Genomic DNA, 21319 nt, shown 5'->3' with positions numbered 1-21319 from the left:
ACATACAGTCTGCTCGGTCAGCTCAGTCAAGTGAAACTGTTCGTGGAAGAACTTACTCCCTGGAGTGCATTCGCCGAATCAGAAATACCCGCTGGTTCAGGAGGACGGAATACTCACCCGCTGCTTTCAATGTTAAAACCGTTACAGACATTGTGCAGGCGAGAGTAACTCACTGCCTTTGATTGAATGAGCATACATCATGTACGACCTCATATATGGTGGAGGCCAGAGCTGGATTACTTACCGCCTGTAGATCCATTAGCTCTGCTGTAAACATTAAGGGGTATCACATACCATCTATATGCTTGATTAATCGCATGGTCTTACCTTCCATGCAAGCCATGACTTACACACTGCCAAAGACACCGTCAGAATTGAATCCGCAAGTCGCTTCAGGTCCACTTACTTTCTGCCTGACTTAGTCTGACGTTGTTCATGGTATCCGGACATCTGGAGACTTACTGCCTGTTTCTATATTAGAAATGTCCGGGGGAGTCGTGCGCGGTGGACTTACAACCTAGGGTTGGTTAAGCCGAAGCAATGAATGATATACCGCGGGTCGATTGACTTACCGACTGCTTCTGTTAATGCTGACTATGGGTCATTTCCGGCTACTTACATCCTATGTCTCGTGAGGTTTGCTGGGTCATGTTAGTCTTGGAACCACTTACAATCTATTCACCGGTTAGCATAGATAATAGAATAAAGGGGAGCTACAGACCGGCTCTTTGTACATATCTAGGTGTGGCGCCGGGCTGGCCAAGGCCACGGCGAGGAAGGGGGCGAAGGCAACGAGGCAGTGCATGGTCCTGTGGTTAGTTCTGAGCGAAGGCAGTCTGGAAAAAGAAAACGTCGGCTCAGAGTGTACTCAGGGATTGTGCTCAGAGAGTGTTCAGATTGATGAGATGGATCGTCTACCAGAGGAATGGTTTATATGTCTTTCAGCATGATATAGACGAAGCATCCATTGCAATTGGGGCTGTCTTCGGCATCCGGACTGGATCTACTAGAATAGGATAGTTTATTGAAGTCCTCTGTCACTCTGGTCAGAATTATGCAGCAGAATCGGAGACCGGGCAATGTGAAAGTCAGTTTGAACTTCAAAGTGCGTTGGTTTCCAACGAAATGAGGACAGTCTTTGGCCTGCATATCGCTGGATTCCAAAATTACTATGCAGCCACTACTAGTGATATAACTGATGGCATGCATTCAAAGTACAGTTTTATATAAATATATCGTAGAGCCTATATTAAAGTTTGAGAATTTTTTTTCTTTTTTTTTTTAAAAACAAAAAATACAGTCACTTTTAAAACGTTTGGAAATGGGTTTCCACAGGGACGTTCGGAAATTCAACAATATGCAACCAGGGACTGTACATACTGGCGGCCGACTCGGGCACCAGACTCATCTCTGTTCTACGGGTAATAGGCAGGCAGTTTGTGTTAAACAAATAAATAAAGAAGTACATAAATAAATATGTGTAACCTGTGGCGGTCGGATTGGGAATTGGCGGGCAGTATAGCACTTTGTGGCGAGCTAAAGAGAACGATATCGGCGGGGAATGAAGAGAGTCAACGGCGATGCAAATGGAATCAGGTAAGAAATATTACTCCAGGGTCCCACCTGACTCATCCTGTTCCAAGTGGATCCAATTCCTCCGTTTTCTTCATTCTCCATTCTCCATTTCTCCAAGGGTTGTTCCGGAGAGAGATCCGTGGAAGCCTTCCAAGCCTTCCAAGCCTTCCAAGCCTTCCCCATGACTCGTGGTATACCAATCCTCACATCGGGGCTATTTGGTGAATGTCGGCAGAATCAGTACCAATTTCGATCGGAGGTATCTAGACAAGCACATGTAAGATACACGCTGCGTCTGACGATGGATCGATTTCACGATCCCGATCCGGTCCTCGTGTACGGCGCCAGGCGCGGAAGTGAACGCTAGGAGTCGTCATCGAAGGAATCCAGATAAATCCATCACGATTTATCGGACATGGACACGGACGGATCGCAGGCCGAACATGTGGAGACGGCAAACCATTTCCTTCTTTCCCATTTACCCTGAAGTCTGAATCAAGGAAGTTGTCCGAATTTCCCCCCCGTGACCAGTAGAGATCGTCGGGGTTCCATGGATGCAGTGGAAGTGCCTGACGATCGACCATTGGGCTTCTCGTTTTCCAGATGGTTCTTCCTGTCCCGTAGGACTCAATTACTGGCTGTCTCGCATGGCGCCATTCCCATTGTTCAGCCAGGCTGGAGTACGGAATCCTTTTCTTCTTGTTCCTCGTGTTGGTTTTGCTCCAGAGGTATGGAGCATGCCACCCAGCCGAGGTATGCGTCGAAAGAATGGGGATAAAAGCCGGATATGTTCTCATATGTTCTCCGAACTACCGTCCTGCCATTGTTTCGATCAGGGTTTTTCTTGTCTTATCTCGTCATGTTCGCTTTCCGGTGGTTGACCGTTCTCTGCGCGGTGACGGCAACCGCACAACCGACCAAGTCGGCGGCCACGATTTTGTCGTCGCAGCTGGATGAATTCAGCTTCTGGGTGCAGTACGCCGCGGCGGCCTACTGCCATGACAATTACGCTGGCACGACCGGCGAGAAGATCACTTGCTGGGCGGACAACTGTCCGGCGGTTGAGGCCGCTGGAGCCACGACGCAGCTGCAGTTCTCCAAGTATTCCTCCTTCTGCCCTCCTTCTATCTACGAAGCTAATGAGAATAGTGCTACGATCACCGACACGGCCGGGTTCGTCGCCATCGACCATCAACATCAAAGCTTCATCGTCTCCTTCCGCGGTTCGTATTCGGTGCGCAGCTGGCTCGCCGACATCAGCTTCCCGCATATCGACCCGGGCCTCTGCGACGGGTGTCTGGCGGAGCTGGGGTTCTGGACCTCGTGGGCCGTGGTCAGACAGCAGGTGGTGTCGACGCTGCAGGCGCTAAGGGCACAGAACGAGGGATACCGCGTGGTCGTCGTGGGCCACAGTCTAGGAGCGGCCATCGCCACGCTGGCGGCGGCGGACTTGCGCACGAAAGGGTTTGATACAACGCTGTATGCATACGCGGCGCCCCGGGTGGCAAACCAGGAATTGGCGGACTTCATCACGAAGCAGGGGAAGAACTACCGGTTCACACACACGGTCGACCCAGTGCCCAAGCTGCCGCCGCTGGCCATGGGATACGTGCACGTCAGCCCAGAGTACTGGATCACGACGCCAGATAATACGACGGTGGAGCCGGGAGAGGTGCAGGAACTGGCGGGCACGGTGAATTTCCAGGGCAATACAGGCACGGGGATTCCACTGTTAACGCAGTTCAGCGCGCATCATTGGTATTTTGAGCAGGCAGATGCCTGTAAAGGACCGGGACTACCATGGAAGCGATCTGTATAATACACTGTATAATCAATCCGTACATAGATAGAGTTATTATAGACAAAATAGACTTGGCACGGTCTAGACGAGTCTGTATCTGCATGTGCATCGCAGCGTCACTTCGCCGCTGCAGTCCTGTCTGCCCCCGCCAATCGGCGATTGAGTCCTCGTATCGAATATATAAAGTCGACAGACCCCGAGAGTGAGAAAGTGAGACAGAGACATGGCGTCTTTTCTACTTTTTGGACTTTTGCTGGTGCAAGGCAGCATTGGGAGTACTCTGCGTACTCTGAGTAAGTCTGAAAATTGAGACAATCTGACCTGAACCAACGAACCTAATACTACTAATCATAATAGCCTCCACCAGCAGTCAATGGCTCATCATTGGAAACACCTCCATCTTCTGGCCTACGTCGACCAATTATTTCTACGGCCCAACCGACGGCCCTGAAGCCTCCGCTGTTTCGTGCAACGCCGCCTGGGCTGAATACGGCGAACGGTCCCACGGACTCTGGAGTCTGGGGCCGACGGCCACCACCACGTCGACGGGTTTCTATCCCACCAGCGAAGGCGCCTGTCGCACTTCCACCTCGCTGGAGGAATGGTCGGATACGCACACGGGGCCCGTCACCACCCTGTGCGACGGCCATCCACGTGGCCTGGGCCCCCGCGAGACGGCGACGGGCTACTATCCCGGCACGGGGCCCTGCATCACGTCGACAAAGACGTATAGCAACGTGGAGAGCGTGTATCGACTGCCTTCGCCGTCTCCCACCTGCTCGCTGCACACGACCGACTGCGCGGGCATCTGGGAGACGTATCTCCGACGATCGAGCGAATACGACAGCGCCCATCCCACCAGGTCGTCCGGCGACACCGCCAGTCCCATCCGACCGACGCATTGTCCGCGCGACTACCCCGAGGCGGATCCCTGTGGAAGCTGTCATTTCCTGCCGGGCGAAGCCACACTCTTCTACTGGCCCGTCCAGACAATGGCGGGCGACCTGTGTCGCCAGGACGGTGTCACGGTGCCAGCGACTCCCACAGCACCGCCGGGGCCCAACACGGCGGTCGTGGATGGACGCACGATGGTATCGCCCAGCGTCTACCTCTCTTTCACTTCCATTGGCGCCTGGAGCAATCGCCGGGCACATGCCGGCCATCAGTGCGGCGGCGCATACGAGAATGCGGTCATCTCCGTGCACCCTACGGCCGTGTCGTCGATGCGCGATCACCGCAATGCCAAATACCCTCGCATCGGTACGGCGTATCCCTTCAATTTCGCTGAGTTCATGCCGCAGACGCTGGCGCCGCAGCACACGCAGTCGGTGATCCCCTGGCCGCAGTATCGCGGCGGGTCGCAGTGTCCGCTGGCCGAGGACCGCACATGCACGATGGTGCGCGACGACTACCTGCCCTGGTTACAGATGCCCGAGGCAGTGCTGCAGATCGATGCGAATTGGACCAATTGTGATCGCAGCTGGTATATTCCGCCGGTGACGTTGGTGCCGTTACCAACACCGAGCAGCCTGACCAAGGCCGTGGAAAGGACTAAGGAACCAAAGGAAACGGGAGCAGGAGAAACAGGAGAGGAAGATGAGAAACAGGGCCCTGGTGTCTTATAGGATAGGATATCTAGTCTGCTAGGTAGCACGAATCGGAGACATGTGGAACGTGATTATGTTGTCAGACTACGTATAAATAATCATTCTGCGTAGAAATCTGGAGTAAGAATCCCATCCCAACAATAAATCATGAGTTTGACTCCCCTGTCCTACGAACTGCACAATATCATCTACTTTGCGCCTCATGCGCGCACCTCGCTGTCGGTGTCGGGCGACGCAGGAGCAGCATTCCCTCTGACGGTGATGATGACCAACGACAGCCTCGTCACGGCGAGCGCGCTGGAGACCACATTGGAGCGATATCTGGCGCTCGACGACGTGCTCTGCGAGGGATTTCTGCAGACCCTCTATATCTCCGCCCCCGACGATGCCCGGATCGATGCCTCCGTCGACCAGCTGCATCGTTGGGGCGTGCAGCGCATCTATCTCAATGGCACGGCGTTTGCCCACATCCCCCGGGGATATCTTTCCGCTGTCGATGACGGCATCACACTCTCTCCCGGTCCCTACACGGCCGTCCCAGTTCGAGACACGCTGCAGATCTGGGATACCTACCGCTTGTATCCCGACACCCATAGCGCCTTCGTCACGGGGGGGTATCCAACCGACGACGGTTTCCGTCCGCTCTTAATGCATGAGGAAGACAGTGCAATGCCCGTGCCCAGTCGTATCCCCTTCGACGGCGATCCGCGACCGCTGGCGGGCGTCCGCGTGGCCGTTAAGGACCTATTCGACCTGCACGGGGTGACCACGACCGCGGGCAGTCGCGCCTGGACGCGCATCCACGTGGCTGCGACTCGCAGTGCCCCGGCAGTACAACGACTGCTCGATCAGGGAGCAGTCGTCGTGGGCAAGACGAAACTGGCCCAGTTCGCCGGCGGCGACAACGCCTGGGACTGGACGGACGCCGTCTATCCCTTCAACCCGCGCGGCGACGACGGGCAGCGCCTGTGCCGTTGCAGCGTACGACTGGCTAGACGCAGCGATTGGCAGCGACACGGCTGTCTCAATGCGACGACCCGCGGCCATGACGGGATTGTATGCCAACCGACCCAGTCAGGGGATGATGTGCATGGCCGGGACGGTGGCACAGAACTGGGCACAGGACACGGCGGGCGTCTTTGCACGCGATCCAACGCTGTGGACGCGGTTCCTGCGGGCCTGGCATACCCCAGCACTAGAACAGGACGCGTCCATCACGGGGCTGACAACGCCAATGCTCTCCGGATCACGATATCCCACGCAGCTGCTCTGGCTGGACGAGTACTTCCCCCTGGCGAACCCGGCGCTCAGCGACTGGTGGACGGGTTCGTGCAGCAGCTGTCTCGGATTCTCCCTCTGTCGGTGCATCGCATTAATACCACGGACGTGGTGGCTCATGCAACCATCTTCCCTGCGTCGACACGCACCAACTGGGAGCGCATCCTCAACGCGTCGGCCGTGACCACGCGGTGGTCGCAGCACGTCGCCGTGGCACCGCTCATTGCGACCTGGGCTCCCGGTGCCAGCGCAATGGCGACGCGAATGGCGAGAGCAATTCCAGCCGGATGTCATCACGGCGGACGCATACCAACAGGCATTGCAGGACAAGGGAACGGCAGTACGATGGTTTGAAGAGACGGTCCTGACGACGACAGACGAGTCCTGCTCGACGTCGCTGATGCTGTGCCACGCCGGCACGGGAGGACAGCCCAGCTACCGCGAGAAAGCCCTCAACGAGAGTCCCAACGCGACGTTCCTGGGGATGGCTAGGGATGGCCCCGGACACGGCGGCTGTGCCGTGCGACATTATCTGTGCGCTGTTTGGATGTGCCGAGTTTACGCTGCCGATCAGACAGGTGGAATACGAATCGCCAGTCAGTGCACGGAGAGAGCAGCTGCCGGTGACGATTGACGTGGCGGTGCGACGGGGATGTGATTTTCTATTTATGAATCTCATAGAATCTCATAGACGAACTGGAGAGGAGAGATATCTTGAAGGGAGTGAGAACCGGGAGATCACTAGGATAGACCGTAGTCTCGACACCCGGAGTATTCCGTAATATTAATAGAATACCAATAAATATCGACGTGGCAATGCAACGTCCATTTATAAGCGTCGCTTGGCAAATGCACACTGCATTTTTTATTGGTTTAATCGCGTTACTGTTGGTGACTAGCTGCATTAGTAGAATTTAATATCAGCCCTAATGCAGACGGACCAACACAATCAGCAATAAATACAGACGTAAACACAGAAATAAATACCTTACCACAATCCAGCCTCGCCCAGAAGAAACAATGCTCGACCATGTCCCAACGCCAGCATCTGCTGCCGGACTCGACCTGGAGTCCTCTGGGCGACGTGGGACTGGGCATTTCCGATGCTCACGATCTCGACCATTCTCATTCGGATTCTCGTCTGGACTCTCCGGAACTGCGCTATCCTGAATCCTCTAAACGATCGGATTCTCCCGATCCGAAAGACCCAGATCCAGATCATGATCTCTATCATATTAGGTGCCCCACGCAGCAGAGTGTCCAGCAGCGTCGTCTCTCCTGGGTCCCCCTGACCATCCTCGTCCTGGCGGTCTATGCCACCATCCTCTCTGGTATCTATCTGGTCATTGCCCTGGTGCGACCTCGTTATGGACACGCGATCGGGGAAGACAAGGGTCTGGCACCCTCGACAGCCACGCTGCTGAGTGCGCTGTTCGCCAAAACCATCGAGTTATCCTACGTGACCGTCTGCGTCGCCTTCCTGGGCCAGGTGCTGAGTCGACGGGCTCTGACCCAGGGATCGCGCGGCATCACCATCTCGGACATGAGCATGCGGTCGTGGATCATGCAGCCGGGAGCGCTGATTGTGCATTGGGAGACGCTGCGATACTCCGCAGCCACTGTGCTGGGGGCTATTACGCTGACGGCCACAGTGGTAGCAATGCTCTACACCACCGCTGCCGAAGCATTAGGTATCTGATCGCTTATCCTCCGTTTATATCTATACTAATAGAATAGTATCTCCCAAACTTCGAATGTCCCCCCTGCACTCCCGATCACTGTCGACCGACGTCTACACGTCCTTTGGCAACTCCACCTATCTGGCATACAACTGTCCGGCGATCATCGACCTCGACCGCGACCCCGACAACCGCAACACCACCTGCCTGGATATGCAGCACGTCGGCGAGGCCTACCACAATTACCAGCTCTATCTGAATCTCTGGCGCGAGCGCAGGAATACCTCCTACCCCAACGAACAACAACGACCGCTCCCGATCGGTTCTTTGTACGACAACACCACGCTGACCGGCAGCTGGATCGAGCATTGGGACCTCGCCGACAACTCCAAACACCACGGACGGCTGGTGGACAACGTCACGGCCGTCATGCCGCACGGCTCCATGCTGACGGTGTCGCGATACCCGGCCAACGAGCTGCCGCCGCCGCATTCGGTGTCCGGCGAGGGCAGCTTCGAACTGGAGGCCTCGGTGCTGTCGCCTGCGGTCAACGTGCTCTGCGTCGGCATGACGGCGCACGAACTGGCGCCGCTGGTCTTTAACGAGTGGCCGGAAACGAAGGGCAAGTTCAACGCCTCCCACTGGCCGGGCAAGCCCGAAAACACGCCCAAGGAGGTCCCCGTCTATCCGGACTGGCTGAACCGCACCGTTGTCGACGACTTCTTCTTCTGGGGACCCGACTATGGTCTGGACCAGCGGCCCCCTATCTTCGGCAAATTGCCCAAACCCTACAATACATTGCTGAATGGCACCGGCAACTACCCAACGCAGTCCATCTACCTGCTGGGAGCCACACCGGACGACGTCCACGACCCGCCATACGTGCTCTGCGGACTGCGGGCCAAACTGACACCCCGGTGCTCCACGCGCTACAACGCCACGGCCAACGGGGCGCAGTTGAGCACGCGCTGCGAGGATCCCAACAACCCGCTGCAACTGGACAACGCCTTCCCCGACGCGCCGGACGCCGCCTGGGAGCCCGACTGGAAGAACGTGGCGTCCGAATGGGCCACGTCGCTGAGTCTGGGCACCGGTATCACGGACGGGCAGTCCAGCAACGCGCGTCTGCTGATGCAGCTGGTGCCGGAGAAGCGCAGACGGGATCCACTGCTGCCCTCGCTGGCCGAGGCATTGGCCGTAATGGCGGGCAGCGCGCTGGTGCTCGGTTCGCGCGGATCGCCCGTGCAACCGGGGGACGCTGCCGCCAGTATGGGCCTGCAGTCGTTTGAAGCGCGTGTGCGGTCCATCGGATATGCATCGGGGGGCACGCAGCGCTGGCAGGGCATCTTCTACGTCATCCTGGTATTTGCCTTCCTGACCAGCGCCATCTGCCTGGCGTTTATTCTCTTCGAGGTGCGCGGTCGTCAAGTCACCGACTTTACGGACCCGCAGAATCTGTTCACCCTGGCCATGAACAGTCCGGCCACGCCGCGGCTGCAGGGGGCCTGCGGTGCCGGGCCGCAGGGACGACAGCTGAACGAGCGCTGGGTGGTGGCGATGGAGGAACAGGACGAACATTATTATCTACGCCCGCCGGGCGAGGCACCGCGACGTCGCGTCAAGTCGATGGCGTCGATGGAGGTCGAGGATCCTAAAGTCAGTCCGGCCATTGACGAATATCACAAGTTGTCGACGCAGCGCAGTTTTCTCTCTCGATTTTATTAGGATGAGTTAATAGAGGGTTGAAAAGTTACACAGATGAGAAATAGTAATTATTAATCTTGAATGACAAATAATATATATTCTTCCCCTCTCATTCTCCTGCTTTCTGTATCACCCTCCTCTAGTGTTCTTCTGCTACGCGATTCGATTTAGTATTCATGTCTTTACCATCGACTCTATCATCTATTGCACTACATATTATCCGATTCTAGCATGGCTATCGGTATAGCTCTTATCGGCGCAGGTATGTCCCTCGTGCCCTGTCCTACTGTCCCTAACAGAGCAGGTCTCTTCGCCCGCGAGTTCCATCTGGTACATCCTCCTTCACTTCATCTATCTACAGTATAATCTAACTAGTATATATAGCCCGCCATTCGATCCTCTCCCCATCTCGAACTCAAAGCCGTCTATTCGCGTTCCCTCTCCTCGACCCAGCAGGTGGCCCCTGACGCTCCTATTGATCGCTATGCCGGCGACGATCTGCCAGCTCTCCTGGCGCGGACGGACATCCATGCCGTGATTATTGCGTATGCTCACGTATCTTCTTCTCTGCCCTTGTCTGCCGTCTGATATGTATAGACTGGCCATCGGTACCCAGTCCCCGTACATTCGCGCCGCCCTATCCGCCGGCAAACATGTGTTGTCCGAGAAACCCATCACCGAGCATGTCGCCGATGCCGTGGCCCTGCTGCAGTGGTATCGCGAGACCCCCATGGTGGCCACTTGGGCTGTGGCTGAGAACTGGCGCTACCTGGACAGTCTGGTGCATGCTAGGTCGCTGATGCCGCGTCTAGGACGTCTGTCGCAGTTTCGCACCTTGCTATATGATAACATCGGGCCCAAGTGGCATCTCGCGCGATATTTCGACACCACATGGCGTCAACAACCGAGTCATCAAGGTGGGTACTTACTAGACTATGGCGTGCACTCGCTGGCTGGCACGCGACTGCTCCTGGGTGACGAGCGTATTGCCCGCGTGGCTGCCTTCACGCGTAGCGTCAACCCGGCCCTCCCCCCCTTGGACACGATGGATGCCATCCTGCAGACCGAGTCGGGACTGCAGGGCACGGTGCAGTTTGGCCTCAGTACGTCCCTGCAGGACGCCGGATGGACCGTGGTCGGCGAACACGGCCATCTGCAAGTCACCATGACGCGCGTGGTGTCTGTCATCGATGGAGATGAAGAGATCGTCGACTTCTCAGCGGACGGACTTGTAGTCCCGAATGAGGTGCACGCCTGGGGGGAGGCGTTATCTCGGGGGAGGGTCAACATGCAGCAGTCGCCGGAGCAGGGCTTGGCTGATTTGGAACTGGTAAGTCTATCTGTCTGCTGATCTTACATACTGACTGGTATAGATTGAAGCGATGCTGCAGAGTGCGGTGGAGAAAGGGAAGCCGCACGACTTGTGTCATCAGCATGTCGTGACAGATTTCGAGAAGGAATAAGTCAGAGCCATTGATTCTGTACTTGATTAGTATAGTGTTCAGAATGATTCTGCGAGAGAATATGGACCTATTCTTATACATCGTCTGTTGAAATTTTTTTATTGTTTTATTTTTCTTTTCTTCTATACGCTGTACAATATCAATGTAACTGCAAAGACGTCAACCCCCCATCCAAAACCAACTGTGACCCCGTCGTGAACGTCGCATCGAAAGCAAGAAAAGCAACCGCCCGTGCAATCTCCTCCGGCTCTCCAATGCGACCTAATGGAGTCGTCTCGGCTCCCTGTTTCCCAAAAGCCGAACGATCCGCATCCGACACGTTGCCGACTCCCATCGTCGGCGTCTGCACGAAACCCGGCGACACGGCGTTGACCCGGATACGACGACCGGCCAACTCCGCCGCCAGGGTCTGCGTCAGCGAATGCACGGCGGCCTTGGAGGCAGAGTACAGCGCCATCCCGGGGATGCCGACCTGATTAGCGACGGAGGTGGTGAAGACGATGGCGCCGCCGTCGCGCACGATGGGGGCAAGTTTCTGCGCCACGAAAAAGGCGCCGAAGACGTTGGTGTCCATGGTCTTGCGGAAGGAGGTCTCCGTGACGACGTCGAAGGGTTCCAAAGCGGCGTATCCGGCATTGATAAACACCAGGTCAATGGACGTGTCGCGTCCGAAGTATTCCTCCGCCGTGGGAACTAGCTGCGCGATGGCCTCGCCGGTGGTGATATCGCAGGCGACGACGCGAGCCTTCTCGCCCAGTTGCTGCTGCGCCGTGCGAATGGGATCGGGACTGCGCCCGGTGACCAGCACTTGAGCGCCTTGATCAGTGAGGAGTTGAGCTGTGGATAGGCCGATGCCGTGGCTGCCGCCGATGATGATGGCTTTTTTGCCGGAGTATGCCATTATAGATTTATGGATTGATTAATAGAGAGAATTGATTAATAGAGAGAATTGATTAATAGAGAGAATTGATTAATAGAGAGAATTGATTAATAGAGAGAATTGATTAATAGAGAAGGAGTTCGACTCAGGGTCTGATGAGCTAGAGGTAGACTAATAATTGCGAAGTACATGAAGCAGATATATAGCTTGGATCTCAGTCATTCTCGGAGTCATAGGCATTTCTAAGCAGAGGGTCAATACGAAGTGAAGTCTAGGATCGTGAGCTGACAAATGGTGCTCGAAAATTCCATCGTATTGATTGTTGATTATTGGGACTTTATGGTGGATCGATTCTTGGCTTCGGTGACTAATAGCATCTATATAAAAGTTAACGTGATTCACGGTCGAGCGGATCACATATTCGGGCGGATCACACCTGTATTCTATATAAAAGAGCACTTTTTGTTATCTTAGTATCTTAACCATACTTAGATATAAGAAATAATTTATAGACTATATATTTATATAGTATTGAAAATATTATATATTAATTTTCTATAATTTTAAATAATTTGTCTGGGTATTAATATCAACAACCGAAGCATAGTATATCGCATTAGCCTCATGTGCAAAGCAAGCCAAGTAGATTATATAATTTAACAAATAACTAGTTAACTAGTTAACTATAGGCTGGTTATCCAAAGTATATTAGTAAGAACCAGCGTACTGTCCTAATATACAAAGATAATACCTCTGCAATCACGCTTATTAACCAGCTGTTATTAAATAAACACTTAAAGCATATTAATATCGCATACCACTTCGCGCGTGATCTGAAGGAGCGCAATATTATTATTACTAAGTATATCCAGAGTCGCAAGATGCTTGCAGACGGTATGACAAAGCCGCTACCACAAGAGCTGCTAAAACAACATCGCAGTAAAATGGGATTGGTAGACAGTGGGAGATAATTAAAAGGAGGTAGAGAAAATAATTATGCTAGATAGAGACATGCGAGCTATATTCCAAAGGACTAGTCTAAGTAGGAGTATTGGAAATCAGGATGCCTAAGGCACCTTTGGATATCCTAGTCCCGCAGCTATCTGATATATCACATTTGAACATGCTCACCAAGCGATATTAGATCGCACGATAGTTTCAATATACTATCTAGTCACCGCTATCCTAGCACCTCACGACATAGCTTCTTCCCCGAGATTCTCAACATTAGGTGATATAAAACTTTAATAAATCAAGCCGGACACACCCTGCTTCTCCGAAGTATTTTGGGGTACTTTTTTTGGGGGAGTATTTTTGTGACCCTCGTCGTTGGGCCACGAACTCAAAAGTAGTGTTGGATGTTGGATGCATTTTCTCGATGGTACACCAGACCATACATAATTAAAATGTATGCTTCTCACCAGTCAAGAACATTTGCCGGGACTCTTGGTTAGGAGCTTAACCATCCTCGGACAACATTAGAGAAAACAGTGTTTTGGGGTGGCATTGGTTTCACATCTGAGCGTAAGACCTTGAATGTGTCAGTTGTTGTCTTTTGGCGTGCCTTGAAGGGCTTTTGCTTCCTCTACGACGTACGTTCGGATAGTATTGTTTCGTGTCATCTAAGCACCTTTTCAACATCCGGAGTTTTTAGCCTAGGCGGCTTACTAGCCTCTACTCATATAGGTTCTTTTTACCGACACGCAGATCTAAATTAGTTCAGCGGCTACAACGCCAATCTTTGATCAAAACAACAAATAGAAGCCCTTCCTTCAGATGCTGGAGGGGTCCACCTTCCGAGGCCCGATTGAAAGGCCCTGAGACTACTGTAAGAAGTGCACACACATTGACCCGCTAGAAAGGCCAGACATATTCGCGCCCTCAGCGTCTTCTTCAGCAGACTTTTCATATCTTCTTCTCCCATCCGCGTGCAGCACTGTCGCACCCTTTGCTGCAGTACAATGTCTGAAAGCTTATGCTATGCAATACACGGCTCCTCGCCATCCCAGATATCTGTGGACCTTCCATGTGGAGTCACAAACTCCACCCATCCGCACGTTACATGCTGCGTTAACGGTGATTACTGCTTGAGTAACTCATTTTGCGCACACACTCGACCAGACGGATCCCAAGGCTTTTACAATGCCGACTGTACCGATCCGAAATTAGAAGATCCTATCTGTGGAACTCGATGCGGTAAGTGCATACGCGAGATCACCTGGATTGAAAACAAACTAAGAATTCCTTGCTTTAATCCAGGTGGCCGAGGTCTGTCTGATTTAGTCTACAATGAAACAACCGGCTACTGGGCCTGTTGTTGGAATTCCATCACCAAGGAAAATGACTGCAAACACCCCTCTAATGAGATATATCCTGCGCCCGCTCCTTCCGAGCTCAAAACGATCCAATACCTCCCAAAACTTGGATCAGGCACGCCTACATATGCAACTGTGACAGCGACAGCATCTGAAGCCTCAGGCGAAACATCGTCAGAGGAGTCAGAGGCTGATATTTCATCAGACGGTATCAGTGCTGGTGAGGCTGCCGGAATCGGCGTTGGGGTGGGAATGGGTATAATCCTCATTGCCGCGTTAGCATTCGTATTATTTTTTCGCAAAAGAGCAACTAAAATTGAGCGTCGTATCTCGCCTTTCGACAGCGATAGCCCAGGGCAGCCAGAGTATTCTCAACAAGTTTATGAACTAGATAAAAACCAAGCGCCAACACCAGAACTTGATATTACCCCCTAAAATGCTCCTGAGCATTTTAGGGACACAATAATACAATTAGCATCTATTTTTCAAAGAAGACATGATCACGGGAAACCGAGGGACGAAGTATTAAGTTTAGCACCTCCAGATATCGGCGCATGAAGAGCCAATCTCTGGTTATCACGACTCCGTCTTCGGGAGGGATTGAGTGGGATTGAGGTATTGTCACAATCTAGTTGCTGAGATATAAAATCTCTCTAGGAACGTATTCTGTTGCAAGTCAAACGGTCAAACAAGAAAACTGCCTTGAGTTGCATGCTGTAATAGCTAAACAGATACAAGATATCACCTATTAATCAACATACGTGTGCGTTCCATTATTAGGGTACGAACATAATGCTTCCTTCCCTGGCGGCTTGCCAAGTGTCGAAAATGATGTATCATTGGCGTGTTATATCTATTCTCAAAGCAAGTTGGCTTATAATCTATTATGATACGAGCCCAGGTTGGGGTTGAAGTTGCAACGCTAACTTACCCCGAACGCGACCTCGCACCACTGTCCCATTTCTGAGCCCCGCGTGATTTAAAACTTCAGATTTCTGTTGGAGCAATATACCCCACAGACATTACACTGGACCCCTTCGGCCTTCCAAGACGGGTTGACGTGTTTCCGTAGGAAATGCCTAGTTAGTGAACCGGGCATTGCGTATTTCCTAATCCGATCTACTAGTGGGAGAGCAGGATTTCCGACACAAAGAAAGCAGATCTGGGGTCGCTTGGGGGGTATTTTGGAAGGCTCATCGGGAGACTCATCAGGAGACTCATCGGGAGATTCAACCCGCACGGATTCCATAGCTTGACGTAGAGCAATCTCGGTCTCATCCTCCACTACATGAAGTTTCCGCTTAGCAAGAGGATCACAGCCGCCATCGTCGGATACAGATCGCTGGGAGATTAAGCGATCGACGCGTGGGCCGCCCTTCTTCCACGGCGCAGAACGCAGTTACTGCATTGATCGCGTTGATTCGGCGCGGGTACTCCGCTTCGAGAGTCGCACCCGGCAAGGTCAGCATGGTGTCAATCACCATCAGGTGCTCCGGAGGCATGAACCGTTTATTCTCCAGGGTCCCCGCTACTTTGGTGTCGACCAGATTCCCTGCGAGCTGCCGTTCGAGGTCAATCACGGGCTGCTCGTTCTTATACCGCTCCAGGTTCTCCCGAATTCGCCAGTTCCGCTGTCGCTGTTTCTCATTGCGTAGTTCACGGACGGCTTTGTTATACCTTGCCTTTGCCTCCAACATCCGATCCTCGAAAAGTTCCAGCTTTTCCAGCAATCGATTATGGTGCTTGGAAAGTGCTTTTTCACCGAGCTGGCCAAAAGCGTCTTGAAATGCCAAGTTGGTACGTTCCCATTTCGCATTTCGATCCTCCCACTTCCGCCTGCGTTCGGTGACGGTGTCCTGACGTGCGCGAACCCCCCGGGTGTCATTGAGGGACTTCGATTCTTCGGTGGAGAGCCGATACGGTCGATTTGGGTGAATCGACGCACTTAGCGAGCAAGCGAGTCTCACCAAGTGGCTCTGGGATCCTGTTTTGCGAACGATGCCCTGCACGTCGACATCTACATCCACCTCGTAATGTCGGATGAACTTGCGGATGCCTGCATGTTGGAGCATGGCGTTCTGGAGAGCGTCCGTTACCTCGTCTAACCGCTGGGTTAGCACACTGGCCTACTGGGGAAGTAATGGATACTCGCCACTGCTGTTGAAGGCCTTGGCTCCAGTGTATCGTAGAAGGTACGGCTTGATGACCTGTTCAAAGCCTGTGATCTCGCCCACACGGCGCATCCAGGATCGCACCGTGGACACCGTCAACTGCGTCTCCAAGGCGATTCGATATCCCATAGTTTCCCGAACCGCCTGGCAAAACACAAATTGTTCTGGATTTCGTCCTTTAATTTTAGCTCCTGCTGTCCTTTGCCGTCCAGAACCCCGAGGCTATAGAGTCTCTCTGGGGAGTCCAGCACCGGTCCCATCGTAGAAAGCGTCTTGAAGCCCTTGATATAAAAGAGCATACCCAGGAGGCAAACATGCGGACTGAGGACTAGAGTTGGATCGAAGGTAATTTCCGGAATCTTGAACTCGTTGCTATGCAATTTCATCAGTCGACGAACTCCCAAGGAGCTAGCTAGATCACAAGCACTTACGGAGCTTTCTTTCTAAGGAACTTCTTTGTGAACTCTGACTTTAGGAAAATAAACAGTCGGGGGCGCCCTCCTTCCGGATATTGGATCAGAGTCAGTACCATATCTTTATAACGAAGGTCCAAGAGTGCCTTCGGACGGCTCGCAGTGATGGCACCGAGCTGGGTGAAGAACAGGATTTGAATACGCTGCCAGCCGCAATCAAACGTCATCTCGGTGGTCGTTAAGAGGACGCGAGCGAATTCGGCGACGTCTTCGATGTACATGTTCTTCTTCGGCCTCTGGGTAAGTTCGAGAACTATCCGCTCGGCCACAATAGCAATAACCTGCAGACTATCAGAGAACGTTACTACTTTGGGTTAAAGTAGAAAGGGTTTTGGTCGCTCACATCCTTCACCTTCACAATCGTGTTCTTGCTGAGCCCTGACACTGACTCCTGTTTAAGAACGAGGTGCCACTACTTCCAGAACGACTCGAGCGAGCTCTTGGATCCATACCCGGGCAATACCGACCGTTCTTACCACGCCGAATATCGCGCCGAGAGCCGAAGAAACCATACAGTAGATCCATTTCCAGTGCTGCACTGGGTCAACGCTGATGTGCCGACAATATCTGCCAGACGCGGATTAGATTTTAGCGTGGCCTAGGACTAAGGAGGTCTACCTGTTCCGGTACACGCGGGTCTCGTCCAGTTTTTCCTGGGTACCATCGCTGTACCACTTCTGTCGAAGCTGCGAGACACCCAAGCCCTCTGCTTCAGCCAGGTAGCGTTCCGGAGGCATCTGGCCCTCATCGCCCAAGAGACCCTCGCCTGAACAACCATCATCGTCCAAGGCTTCGCTGTCGAGCTCCAAGTTGCTGTTGGATTCACTGTCAGATCCGGTGTCTGAAAAGATCCCGTTCACATTGGACCTGGCATCGCTCTCGCTCTCGCTCTCATCAGGTTCAACCGACCGGGAACGAGGCGCCATGGTTGAGACAGTCTGCTGTGACTGGGAACGAGGAAAGGCTAGTGAGGACTAAACTGCGTGAAGAGAACGGCCCTTAATCGAGTACGTGATCGAGGTGAATAACAAGTGTTGCGTACGACGATCGTAAGAGGGAATTAGATAGAACATGATGGTCGAGAAGGGAGCCAAAAAGGCTCCCCTCCCTCCTCAGCGAAAGGTGGTGGTTGCGGTTGCGCGACGAAAGAGCCCTGCAGCGGCAGCATCACGAGTTGTGTCAGGAACCAGGCACCGAGACTAGGCCAACTGATAAACTAGTCCAGATTGGGACATCATGTGAAATATATACAAATATATACCCAATATCTCTCATAGAGGGGTTGGGCAGACAATCCTTCTGAATACAATCACTTCAGACCTCCCCCCCCAGAAAACCCAGCACCAACCAGGGTGGTTCGTGGAGGTAAAAAGAGGACCGTGGGGTTTGCTTTGCCGGGCGCCAAGGCTGTCGACGGTTAGCACGACTCGCAAAACGGTGTCAAGTGTAGCCGTTTTTGGCCGCCTACTAACCGTCACATCGTTAAATGGAGTTAAAAATACTAACTCCACCATCCTTTTTAGGCAGTAATCAGTTATTTTACTTGGGGAAAACACCTTATAATCTCTATTAGGTAAATCGACAAAAAGAGCTACTTCTTAAGATTTAAAACCAAGGCTTTTTCCATCGATTGCTGATTCTGTGCTTAAAAAGCCTATAAAAGGTAATAAGATTGCTATGCAGAAAATAACTCTATTAAAGGATGCACTTTATTAACGGGAGGCAGCTAAGGAATACCAGGAAAATAAAAAGGAGGTGCCTAGACAGTTTATTCAAGATAAAGGCAGTCTAACTGCTGATAAGGCCCTACAAATAATACAGGAAAGGAGGCAATTCAGGCGGACGCTCAGGCACCAAGGCTACGGAGGCCCCCTACATGTAGTAATTGCAATATTCAGGGCCATAATCAATTAAAATGCCCTACTAGATAGTTCTACTCTTGTTTTTGAATAATGTATTTCATTTGCATAGAGATAAATAACTTCAAAAAGTATTCGATTAGGAAGGGAAGGGACGGGGGCGGTGAGCGGCGCGACATTCGGTGTCCGATTACGTTAGTTATGGTAATATTGATTATTCAGCACCGTTCTTGTTGATACATCATCGGATCGCTTATATTTCCTATATTAGTTAGTTTACATTCTTCGTTTGTTTACTCCGTACCTCCACTTTATAAAAGCGACATGTTTTAGTAGTTTAGTTAAATCAGAGACCTAATTCAATGAAGGATCGATACTTGCGAATACGCGGTTTTTATGGTCGACAGCTTGTAAGCTTATAGAACATGGAATACTACTTTTTTTGAGAGCTGAACTATACAAAAACTTTTTCAAAAAACCAAATCAAATCTTCGCTAGAGCATTTTAGTATGTTGTAGTTAAGTTCAGTAACACTTCTGTTGGGTTCATAACCGTATTATTTCCCCCTCACTATGGCTTGTGTGATCAGAAAGGCGGCGTGATACATCACACATGGCACATATATTATTGGACACTGTTGCATACCGACTTTGTTCCTTTGTTTTTCAGCTTTATCCAGTTCTCCCAGATAGATTCAGATAGTTAGAGACCTTATACTTTTCAGTGCAGATCCATATTATTATAATCGTGATACTAGCTCATACGCGTATTCAGCTGACAGACAGTTTATATTCACACCCTCGGACCTGACTCTGGAAGGCCAGCGATTAGTTCTGAAATATATGCCATCCCTCCTACCTCTCAATATTGCCCCTTATCCTACTTCATCGCACCTAGCCTAGACCTCCTAAGCAATAGAGCCTCTATCAGTTTGTTACTGACCCCGTACACTAATGCTAATTTTATATTTTAAATAACAGGTCTTCAAGCGTCTGGTTGTTAAGTTATAAATCTCTAAAGAGTCGCGATTTACGCAACTACAGGGTGGCCGACTTGCTTGTGGAATACGTTATTTAGTAATGTTAGCTATATCCAGCAAGCGTCTATATGGAAAATAGATAGATTCAGAACAATGTAATGATATCTATCCCAAGTCCAAACTTGCCCAGGTAAAGAAGAGAGTGCCTGGAATAACTTTATATGCTATGCATGCATAATAAGCTAAATAGACATCCGATTGGCTGTCAGCATATGCAATATAAGCCTTAAATTCACTTAATTTCCCCCCATTTTAACGACATCATGGACACCGAATCGTTTGTGTCTATCGGCTCCCATTCTCTCTTCCTCTCCCTCTCCAGCCAAGATGCACATGCGAGCAGCCTGGTGGTCTTCCTCGCCGGTGCGGGCGACGTCGCAGCCTCGTTTGGCCCCCTTGCTCGTCTCGTGGGCGTCTTTGCACCGGTGATGCGCTACGATCGCTCCGGTTTAGGTCGCAGCGAGCAGGGCCCCCATCGACCGACAGCGACGCGCGCCGCCACGGAGCTGCACCAGCTGCGCGTCGTAGCACATCTAGAGGTCCCGTTTATCCTGGTGGCACACTCGTACGGGGCGATCGTCGCACGGGAATACTTGCATCAGTATCCGAACGAAGTAGCCGGCATGGTGCTGGTGGATGCGTCGACTGAGCGACAGGGCAACTTCGTCCAGGCTATCCATCAAGATGCCATCGCCGCCGTCCTGGGGAATATGAACTTCGCCCAGGTGACTGGGCTACGCGCGCAGGCTCAGCTCTCCCGTGACGAATGGCGCACTCGCGCCGCAGACATCTCCCGGAGTCTGTCTACCTGGCAGGCTGAATCGGCGTTACTCCATGAAGTCTGTGATACCCTCGGCCAGAAGGACCAGTATCGCACGCGGGCCCTCGGCGCGAAGCCCCTGGTCGTGCTGCGGGCACGGCCATCGCAGGACTACGAGCGTATATATGCCGCCGGCGTTGCAGCCGGCCAGGGTACAGAGGCCCAGCGTGCTGCTTTCCGGGACTTGTTGGATCGATGGGACGCGTGGAATCAGGAGACGCAGGCCGCTCAGCTGCAATTATCGTCTATGCATCGGCTCGTAGATGTGCCGGATTGTGGCCATCACGTCCATCTGATCCGTCCAGAGCTTGTCGCGGCAGAAGTGCGGTGGGTATACAACCAAATCTTGGACTCACAGGGGTTATCAAATTTATGATAGTCGGGCTACGGGAACTATGTACTGAAAGTGGAACTTTTTAATATCAAGTGAATGAATTACTCTAGCAAGATGGTCGCCTATTTACCTAATCTCATTTTACCCTACCGTATAGGCTGAACGTTTTCCATAGCTCTCTGCACCGATGGCCGCTCCAACATCCTGTTCAACCAGTCCCTTACATGCGGAAAGTCCTCAACAGTATATCCGTCCTCTGACTGAATGACACGCGTCACGATAATTTGGCACGACAGGCAGGCCAGTTCGGCGTAGAAGTAT

The 21319-nt window shown here is 52.2% G+C and overlaps 8 protein-coding genes across 8 annotated transcripts; 6 read left to right on the top strand and 2 right to left on the bottom strand.

The window, feature by feature from the left end:
• Positions 1–2434: 2434 nt before the first annotated feature.
• Positions 2435–5001, top strand: ATNIH1004_010737 (lipase family protein; the record flags this gene model as incomplete). Its single annotated transcript, XM_033575305.1, has 4 exons — positions 2435–3356; positions 3462–3578; positions 3640–3669; positions 3734–5001. 4 exons carry the CDS (start codon positions 2435–2437, stop codon positions 4999–5001), a joined length of 2337 nt encoding a protein of 778 aa, XP_033421160.1.
• A 129-nt stretch (positions 5002–5130) lies between these two features.
• ATNIH1004_010736 (uncharacterized protein) lies at positions 5131–6895 on the top strand (the record flags this gene model as incomplete). Its single annotated transcript, XM_033575304.1, has 2 exons — positions 5131–6550; positions 6639–6895. The coding sequence occupies 2 exons, from the start codon at positions 5131–5133 to the stop codon at positions 6893–6895; spliced, it is 1677 nt and encodes a 558-aa protein (XP_033421159.1).
• Positions 6896–7291: 396 nt separating this feature from the next.
• ATNIH1004_010735 (uncharacterized protein) lies at positions 7292–7960 on the top strand (the record flags this gene model as incomplete). Its single annotated transcript, XM_033575303.1, has 1 exon — positions 7292–7960. One exon carries the CDS (start codon positions 7292–7294, stop codon positions 7958–7960), a length of 669 nt encoding a protein of 222 aa, XP_033421158.1.
• Positions 7961–8015: 55 nt separating this feature from the next.
• On the top strand, positions 8016–11107 carry ATNIH1004_010734 (Gfo/Idh/MocA family protein; the record flags this gene model as incomplete). The annotated part of the gene is made up of 4 exons (XM_033575302.1): positions 8016–9596; positions 10029–10189; positions 10242–10974; positions 11018–11107. 4 exons carry the CDS (start codon positions 8016–8018, stop codon positions 11105–11107), a joined length of 2565 nt encoding a protein of 854 aa, XP_033421157.1.
• A 139-nt stretch (positions 11108–11246) lies between these two features.
• Positions 11247–12008, bottom strand: ATNIH1004_010733 (SDR family NAD(P)-dependent oxidoreductase; the record flags this gene model as incomplete). The annotated part of the gene is made up of 1 exon (XM_033575301.1): positions 11247–12008. The coding sequence occupies one exon, from the start codon at positions 12006–12008 to the stop codon at positions 11247–11249; it is 762 nt and encodes a 253-aa protein (XP_033421156.1).
• Positions 12009–13948: 1940 nt separating this feature from the next.
• On the top strand, positions 13949–14737 carry ATNIH1004_010732 (uncharacterized protein; the record flags this gene model as incomplete). The annotated part of the gene is made up of 2 exons (XM_033575300.1): positions 13949–14183; positions 14247–14737. The coding sequence occupies 2 exons, from the start codon at positions 13949–13951 to the stop codon at positions 14735–14737; spliced, it is 726 nt and encodes a 241-aa protein (XP_033421155.1).
• An 878-nt stretch (positions 14738–15615) lies between these two features.
• ATNIH1004_010731 (DUF3435 domain-containing protein) lies at positions 15616–17872 on the bottom strand (the record flags this gene model as incomplete). Its single annotated transcript, XM_033575299.1, has 7 exons — positions 15616–16403; positions 16458–16617; positions 16689–16845; positions 16905–17227; positions 17290–17337; positions 17423–17513; positions 17565–17872. The coding sequence occupies 7 exons, from the start codon at positions 17870–17872 to the stop codon at positions 15616–15618; spliced, it is 1875 nt and encodes a 624-aa protein (XP_033421154.1).
• Positions 17873–20107: 2235 nt separating this feature from the next.
• On the top strand, positions 20108–21040 carry ATNIH1004_010730 (alpha/beta fold hydrolase; the record flags this gene model as incomplete). The annotated part of the gene is made up of 1 exon (XM_033575298.1): positions 20108–21040. The coding sequence occupies one exon, from the start codon at positions 20108–20110 to the stop codon at positions 21038–21040; it is 933 nt and encodes a 310-aa protein (XP_033421153.1).
• Between the last annotated feature and the right edge of the window lie 279 nt (positions 21041–21319).

The sequence above is a fragment of the Aspergillus tanneri genome (assembly GCF_003426965.1).
Source record: "Aspergillus tanneri strain NIH1004 chromosome Unknown AapTan_8_pilon_pilon_pilon, whole genome shotgun sequence".
Taxonomy (NCBI): domain Eukaryota; kingdom Fungi; phylum Ascomycota; class Eurotiomycetes; order Eurotiales; family Aspergillaceae; genus Aspergillus; species Aspergillus tanneri.
This window is presented reverse-complemented; position numbering and strand designations above follow the sequence as displayed.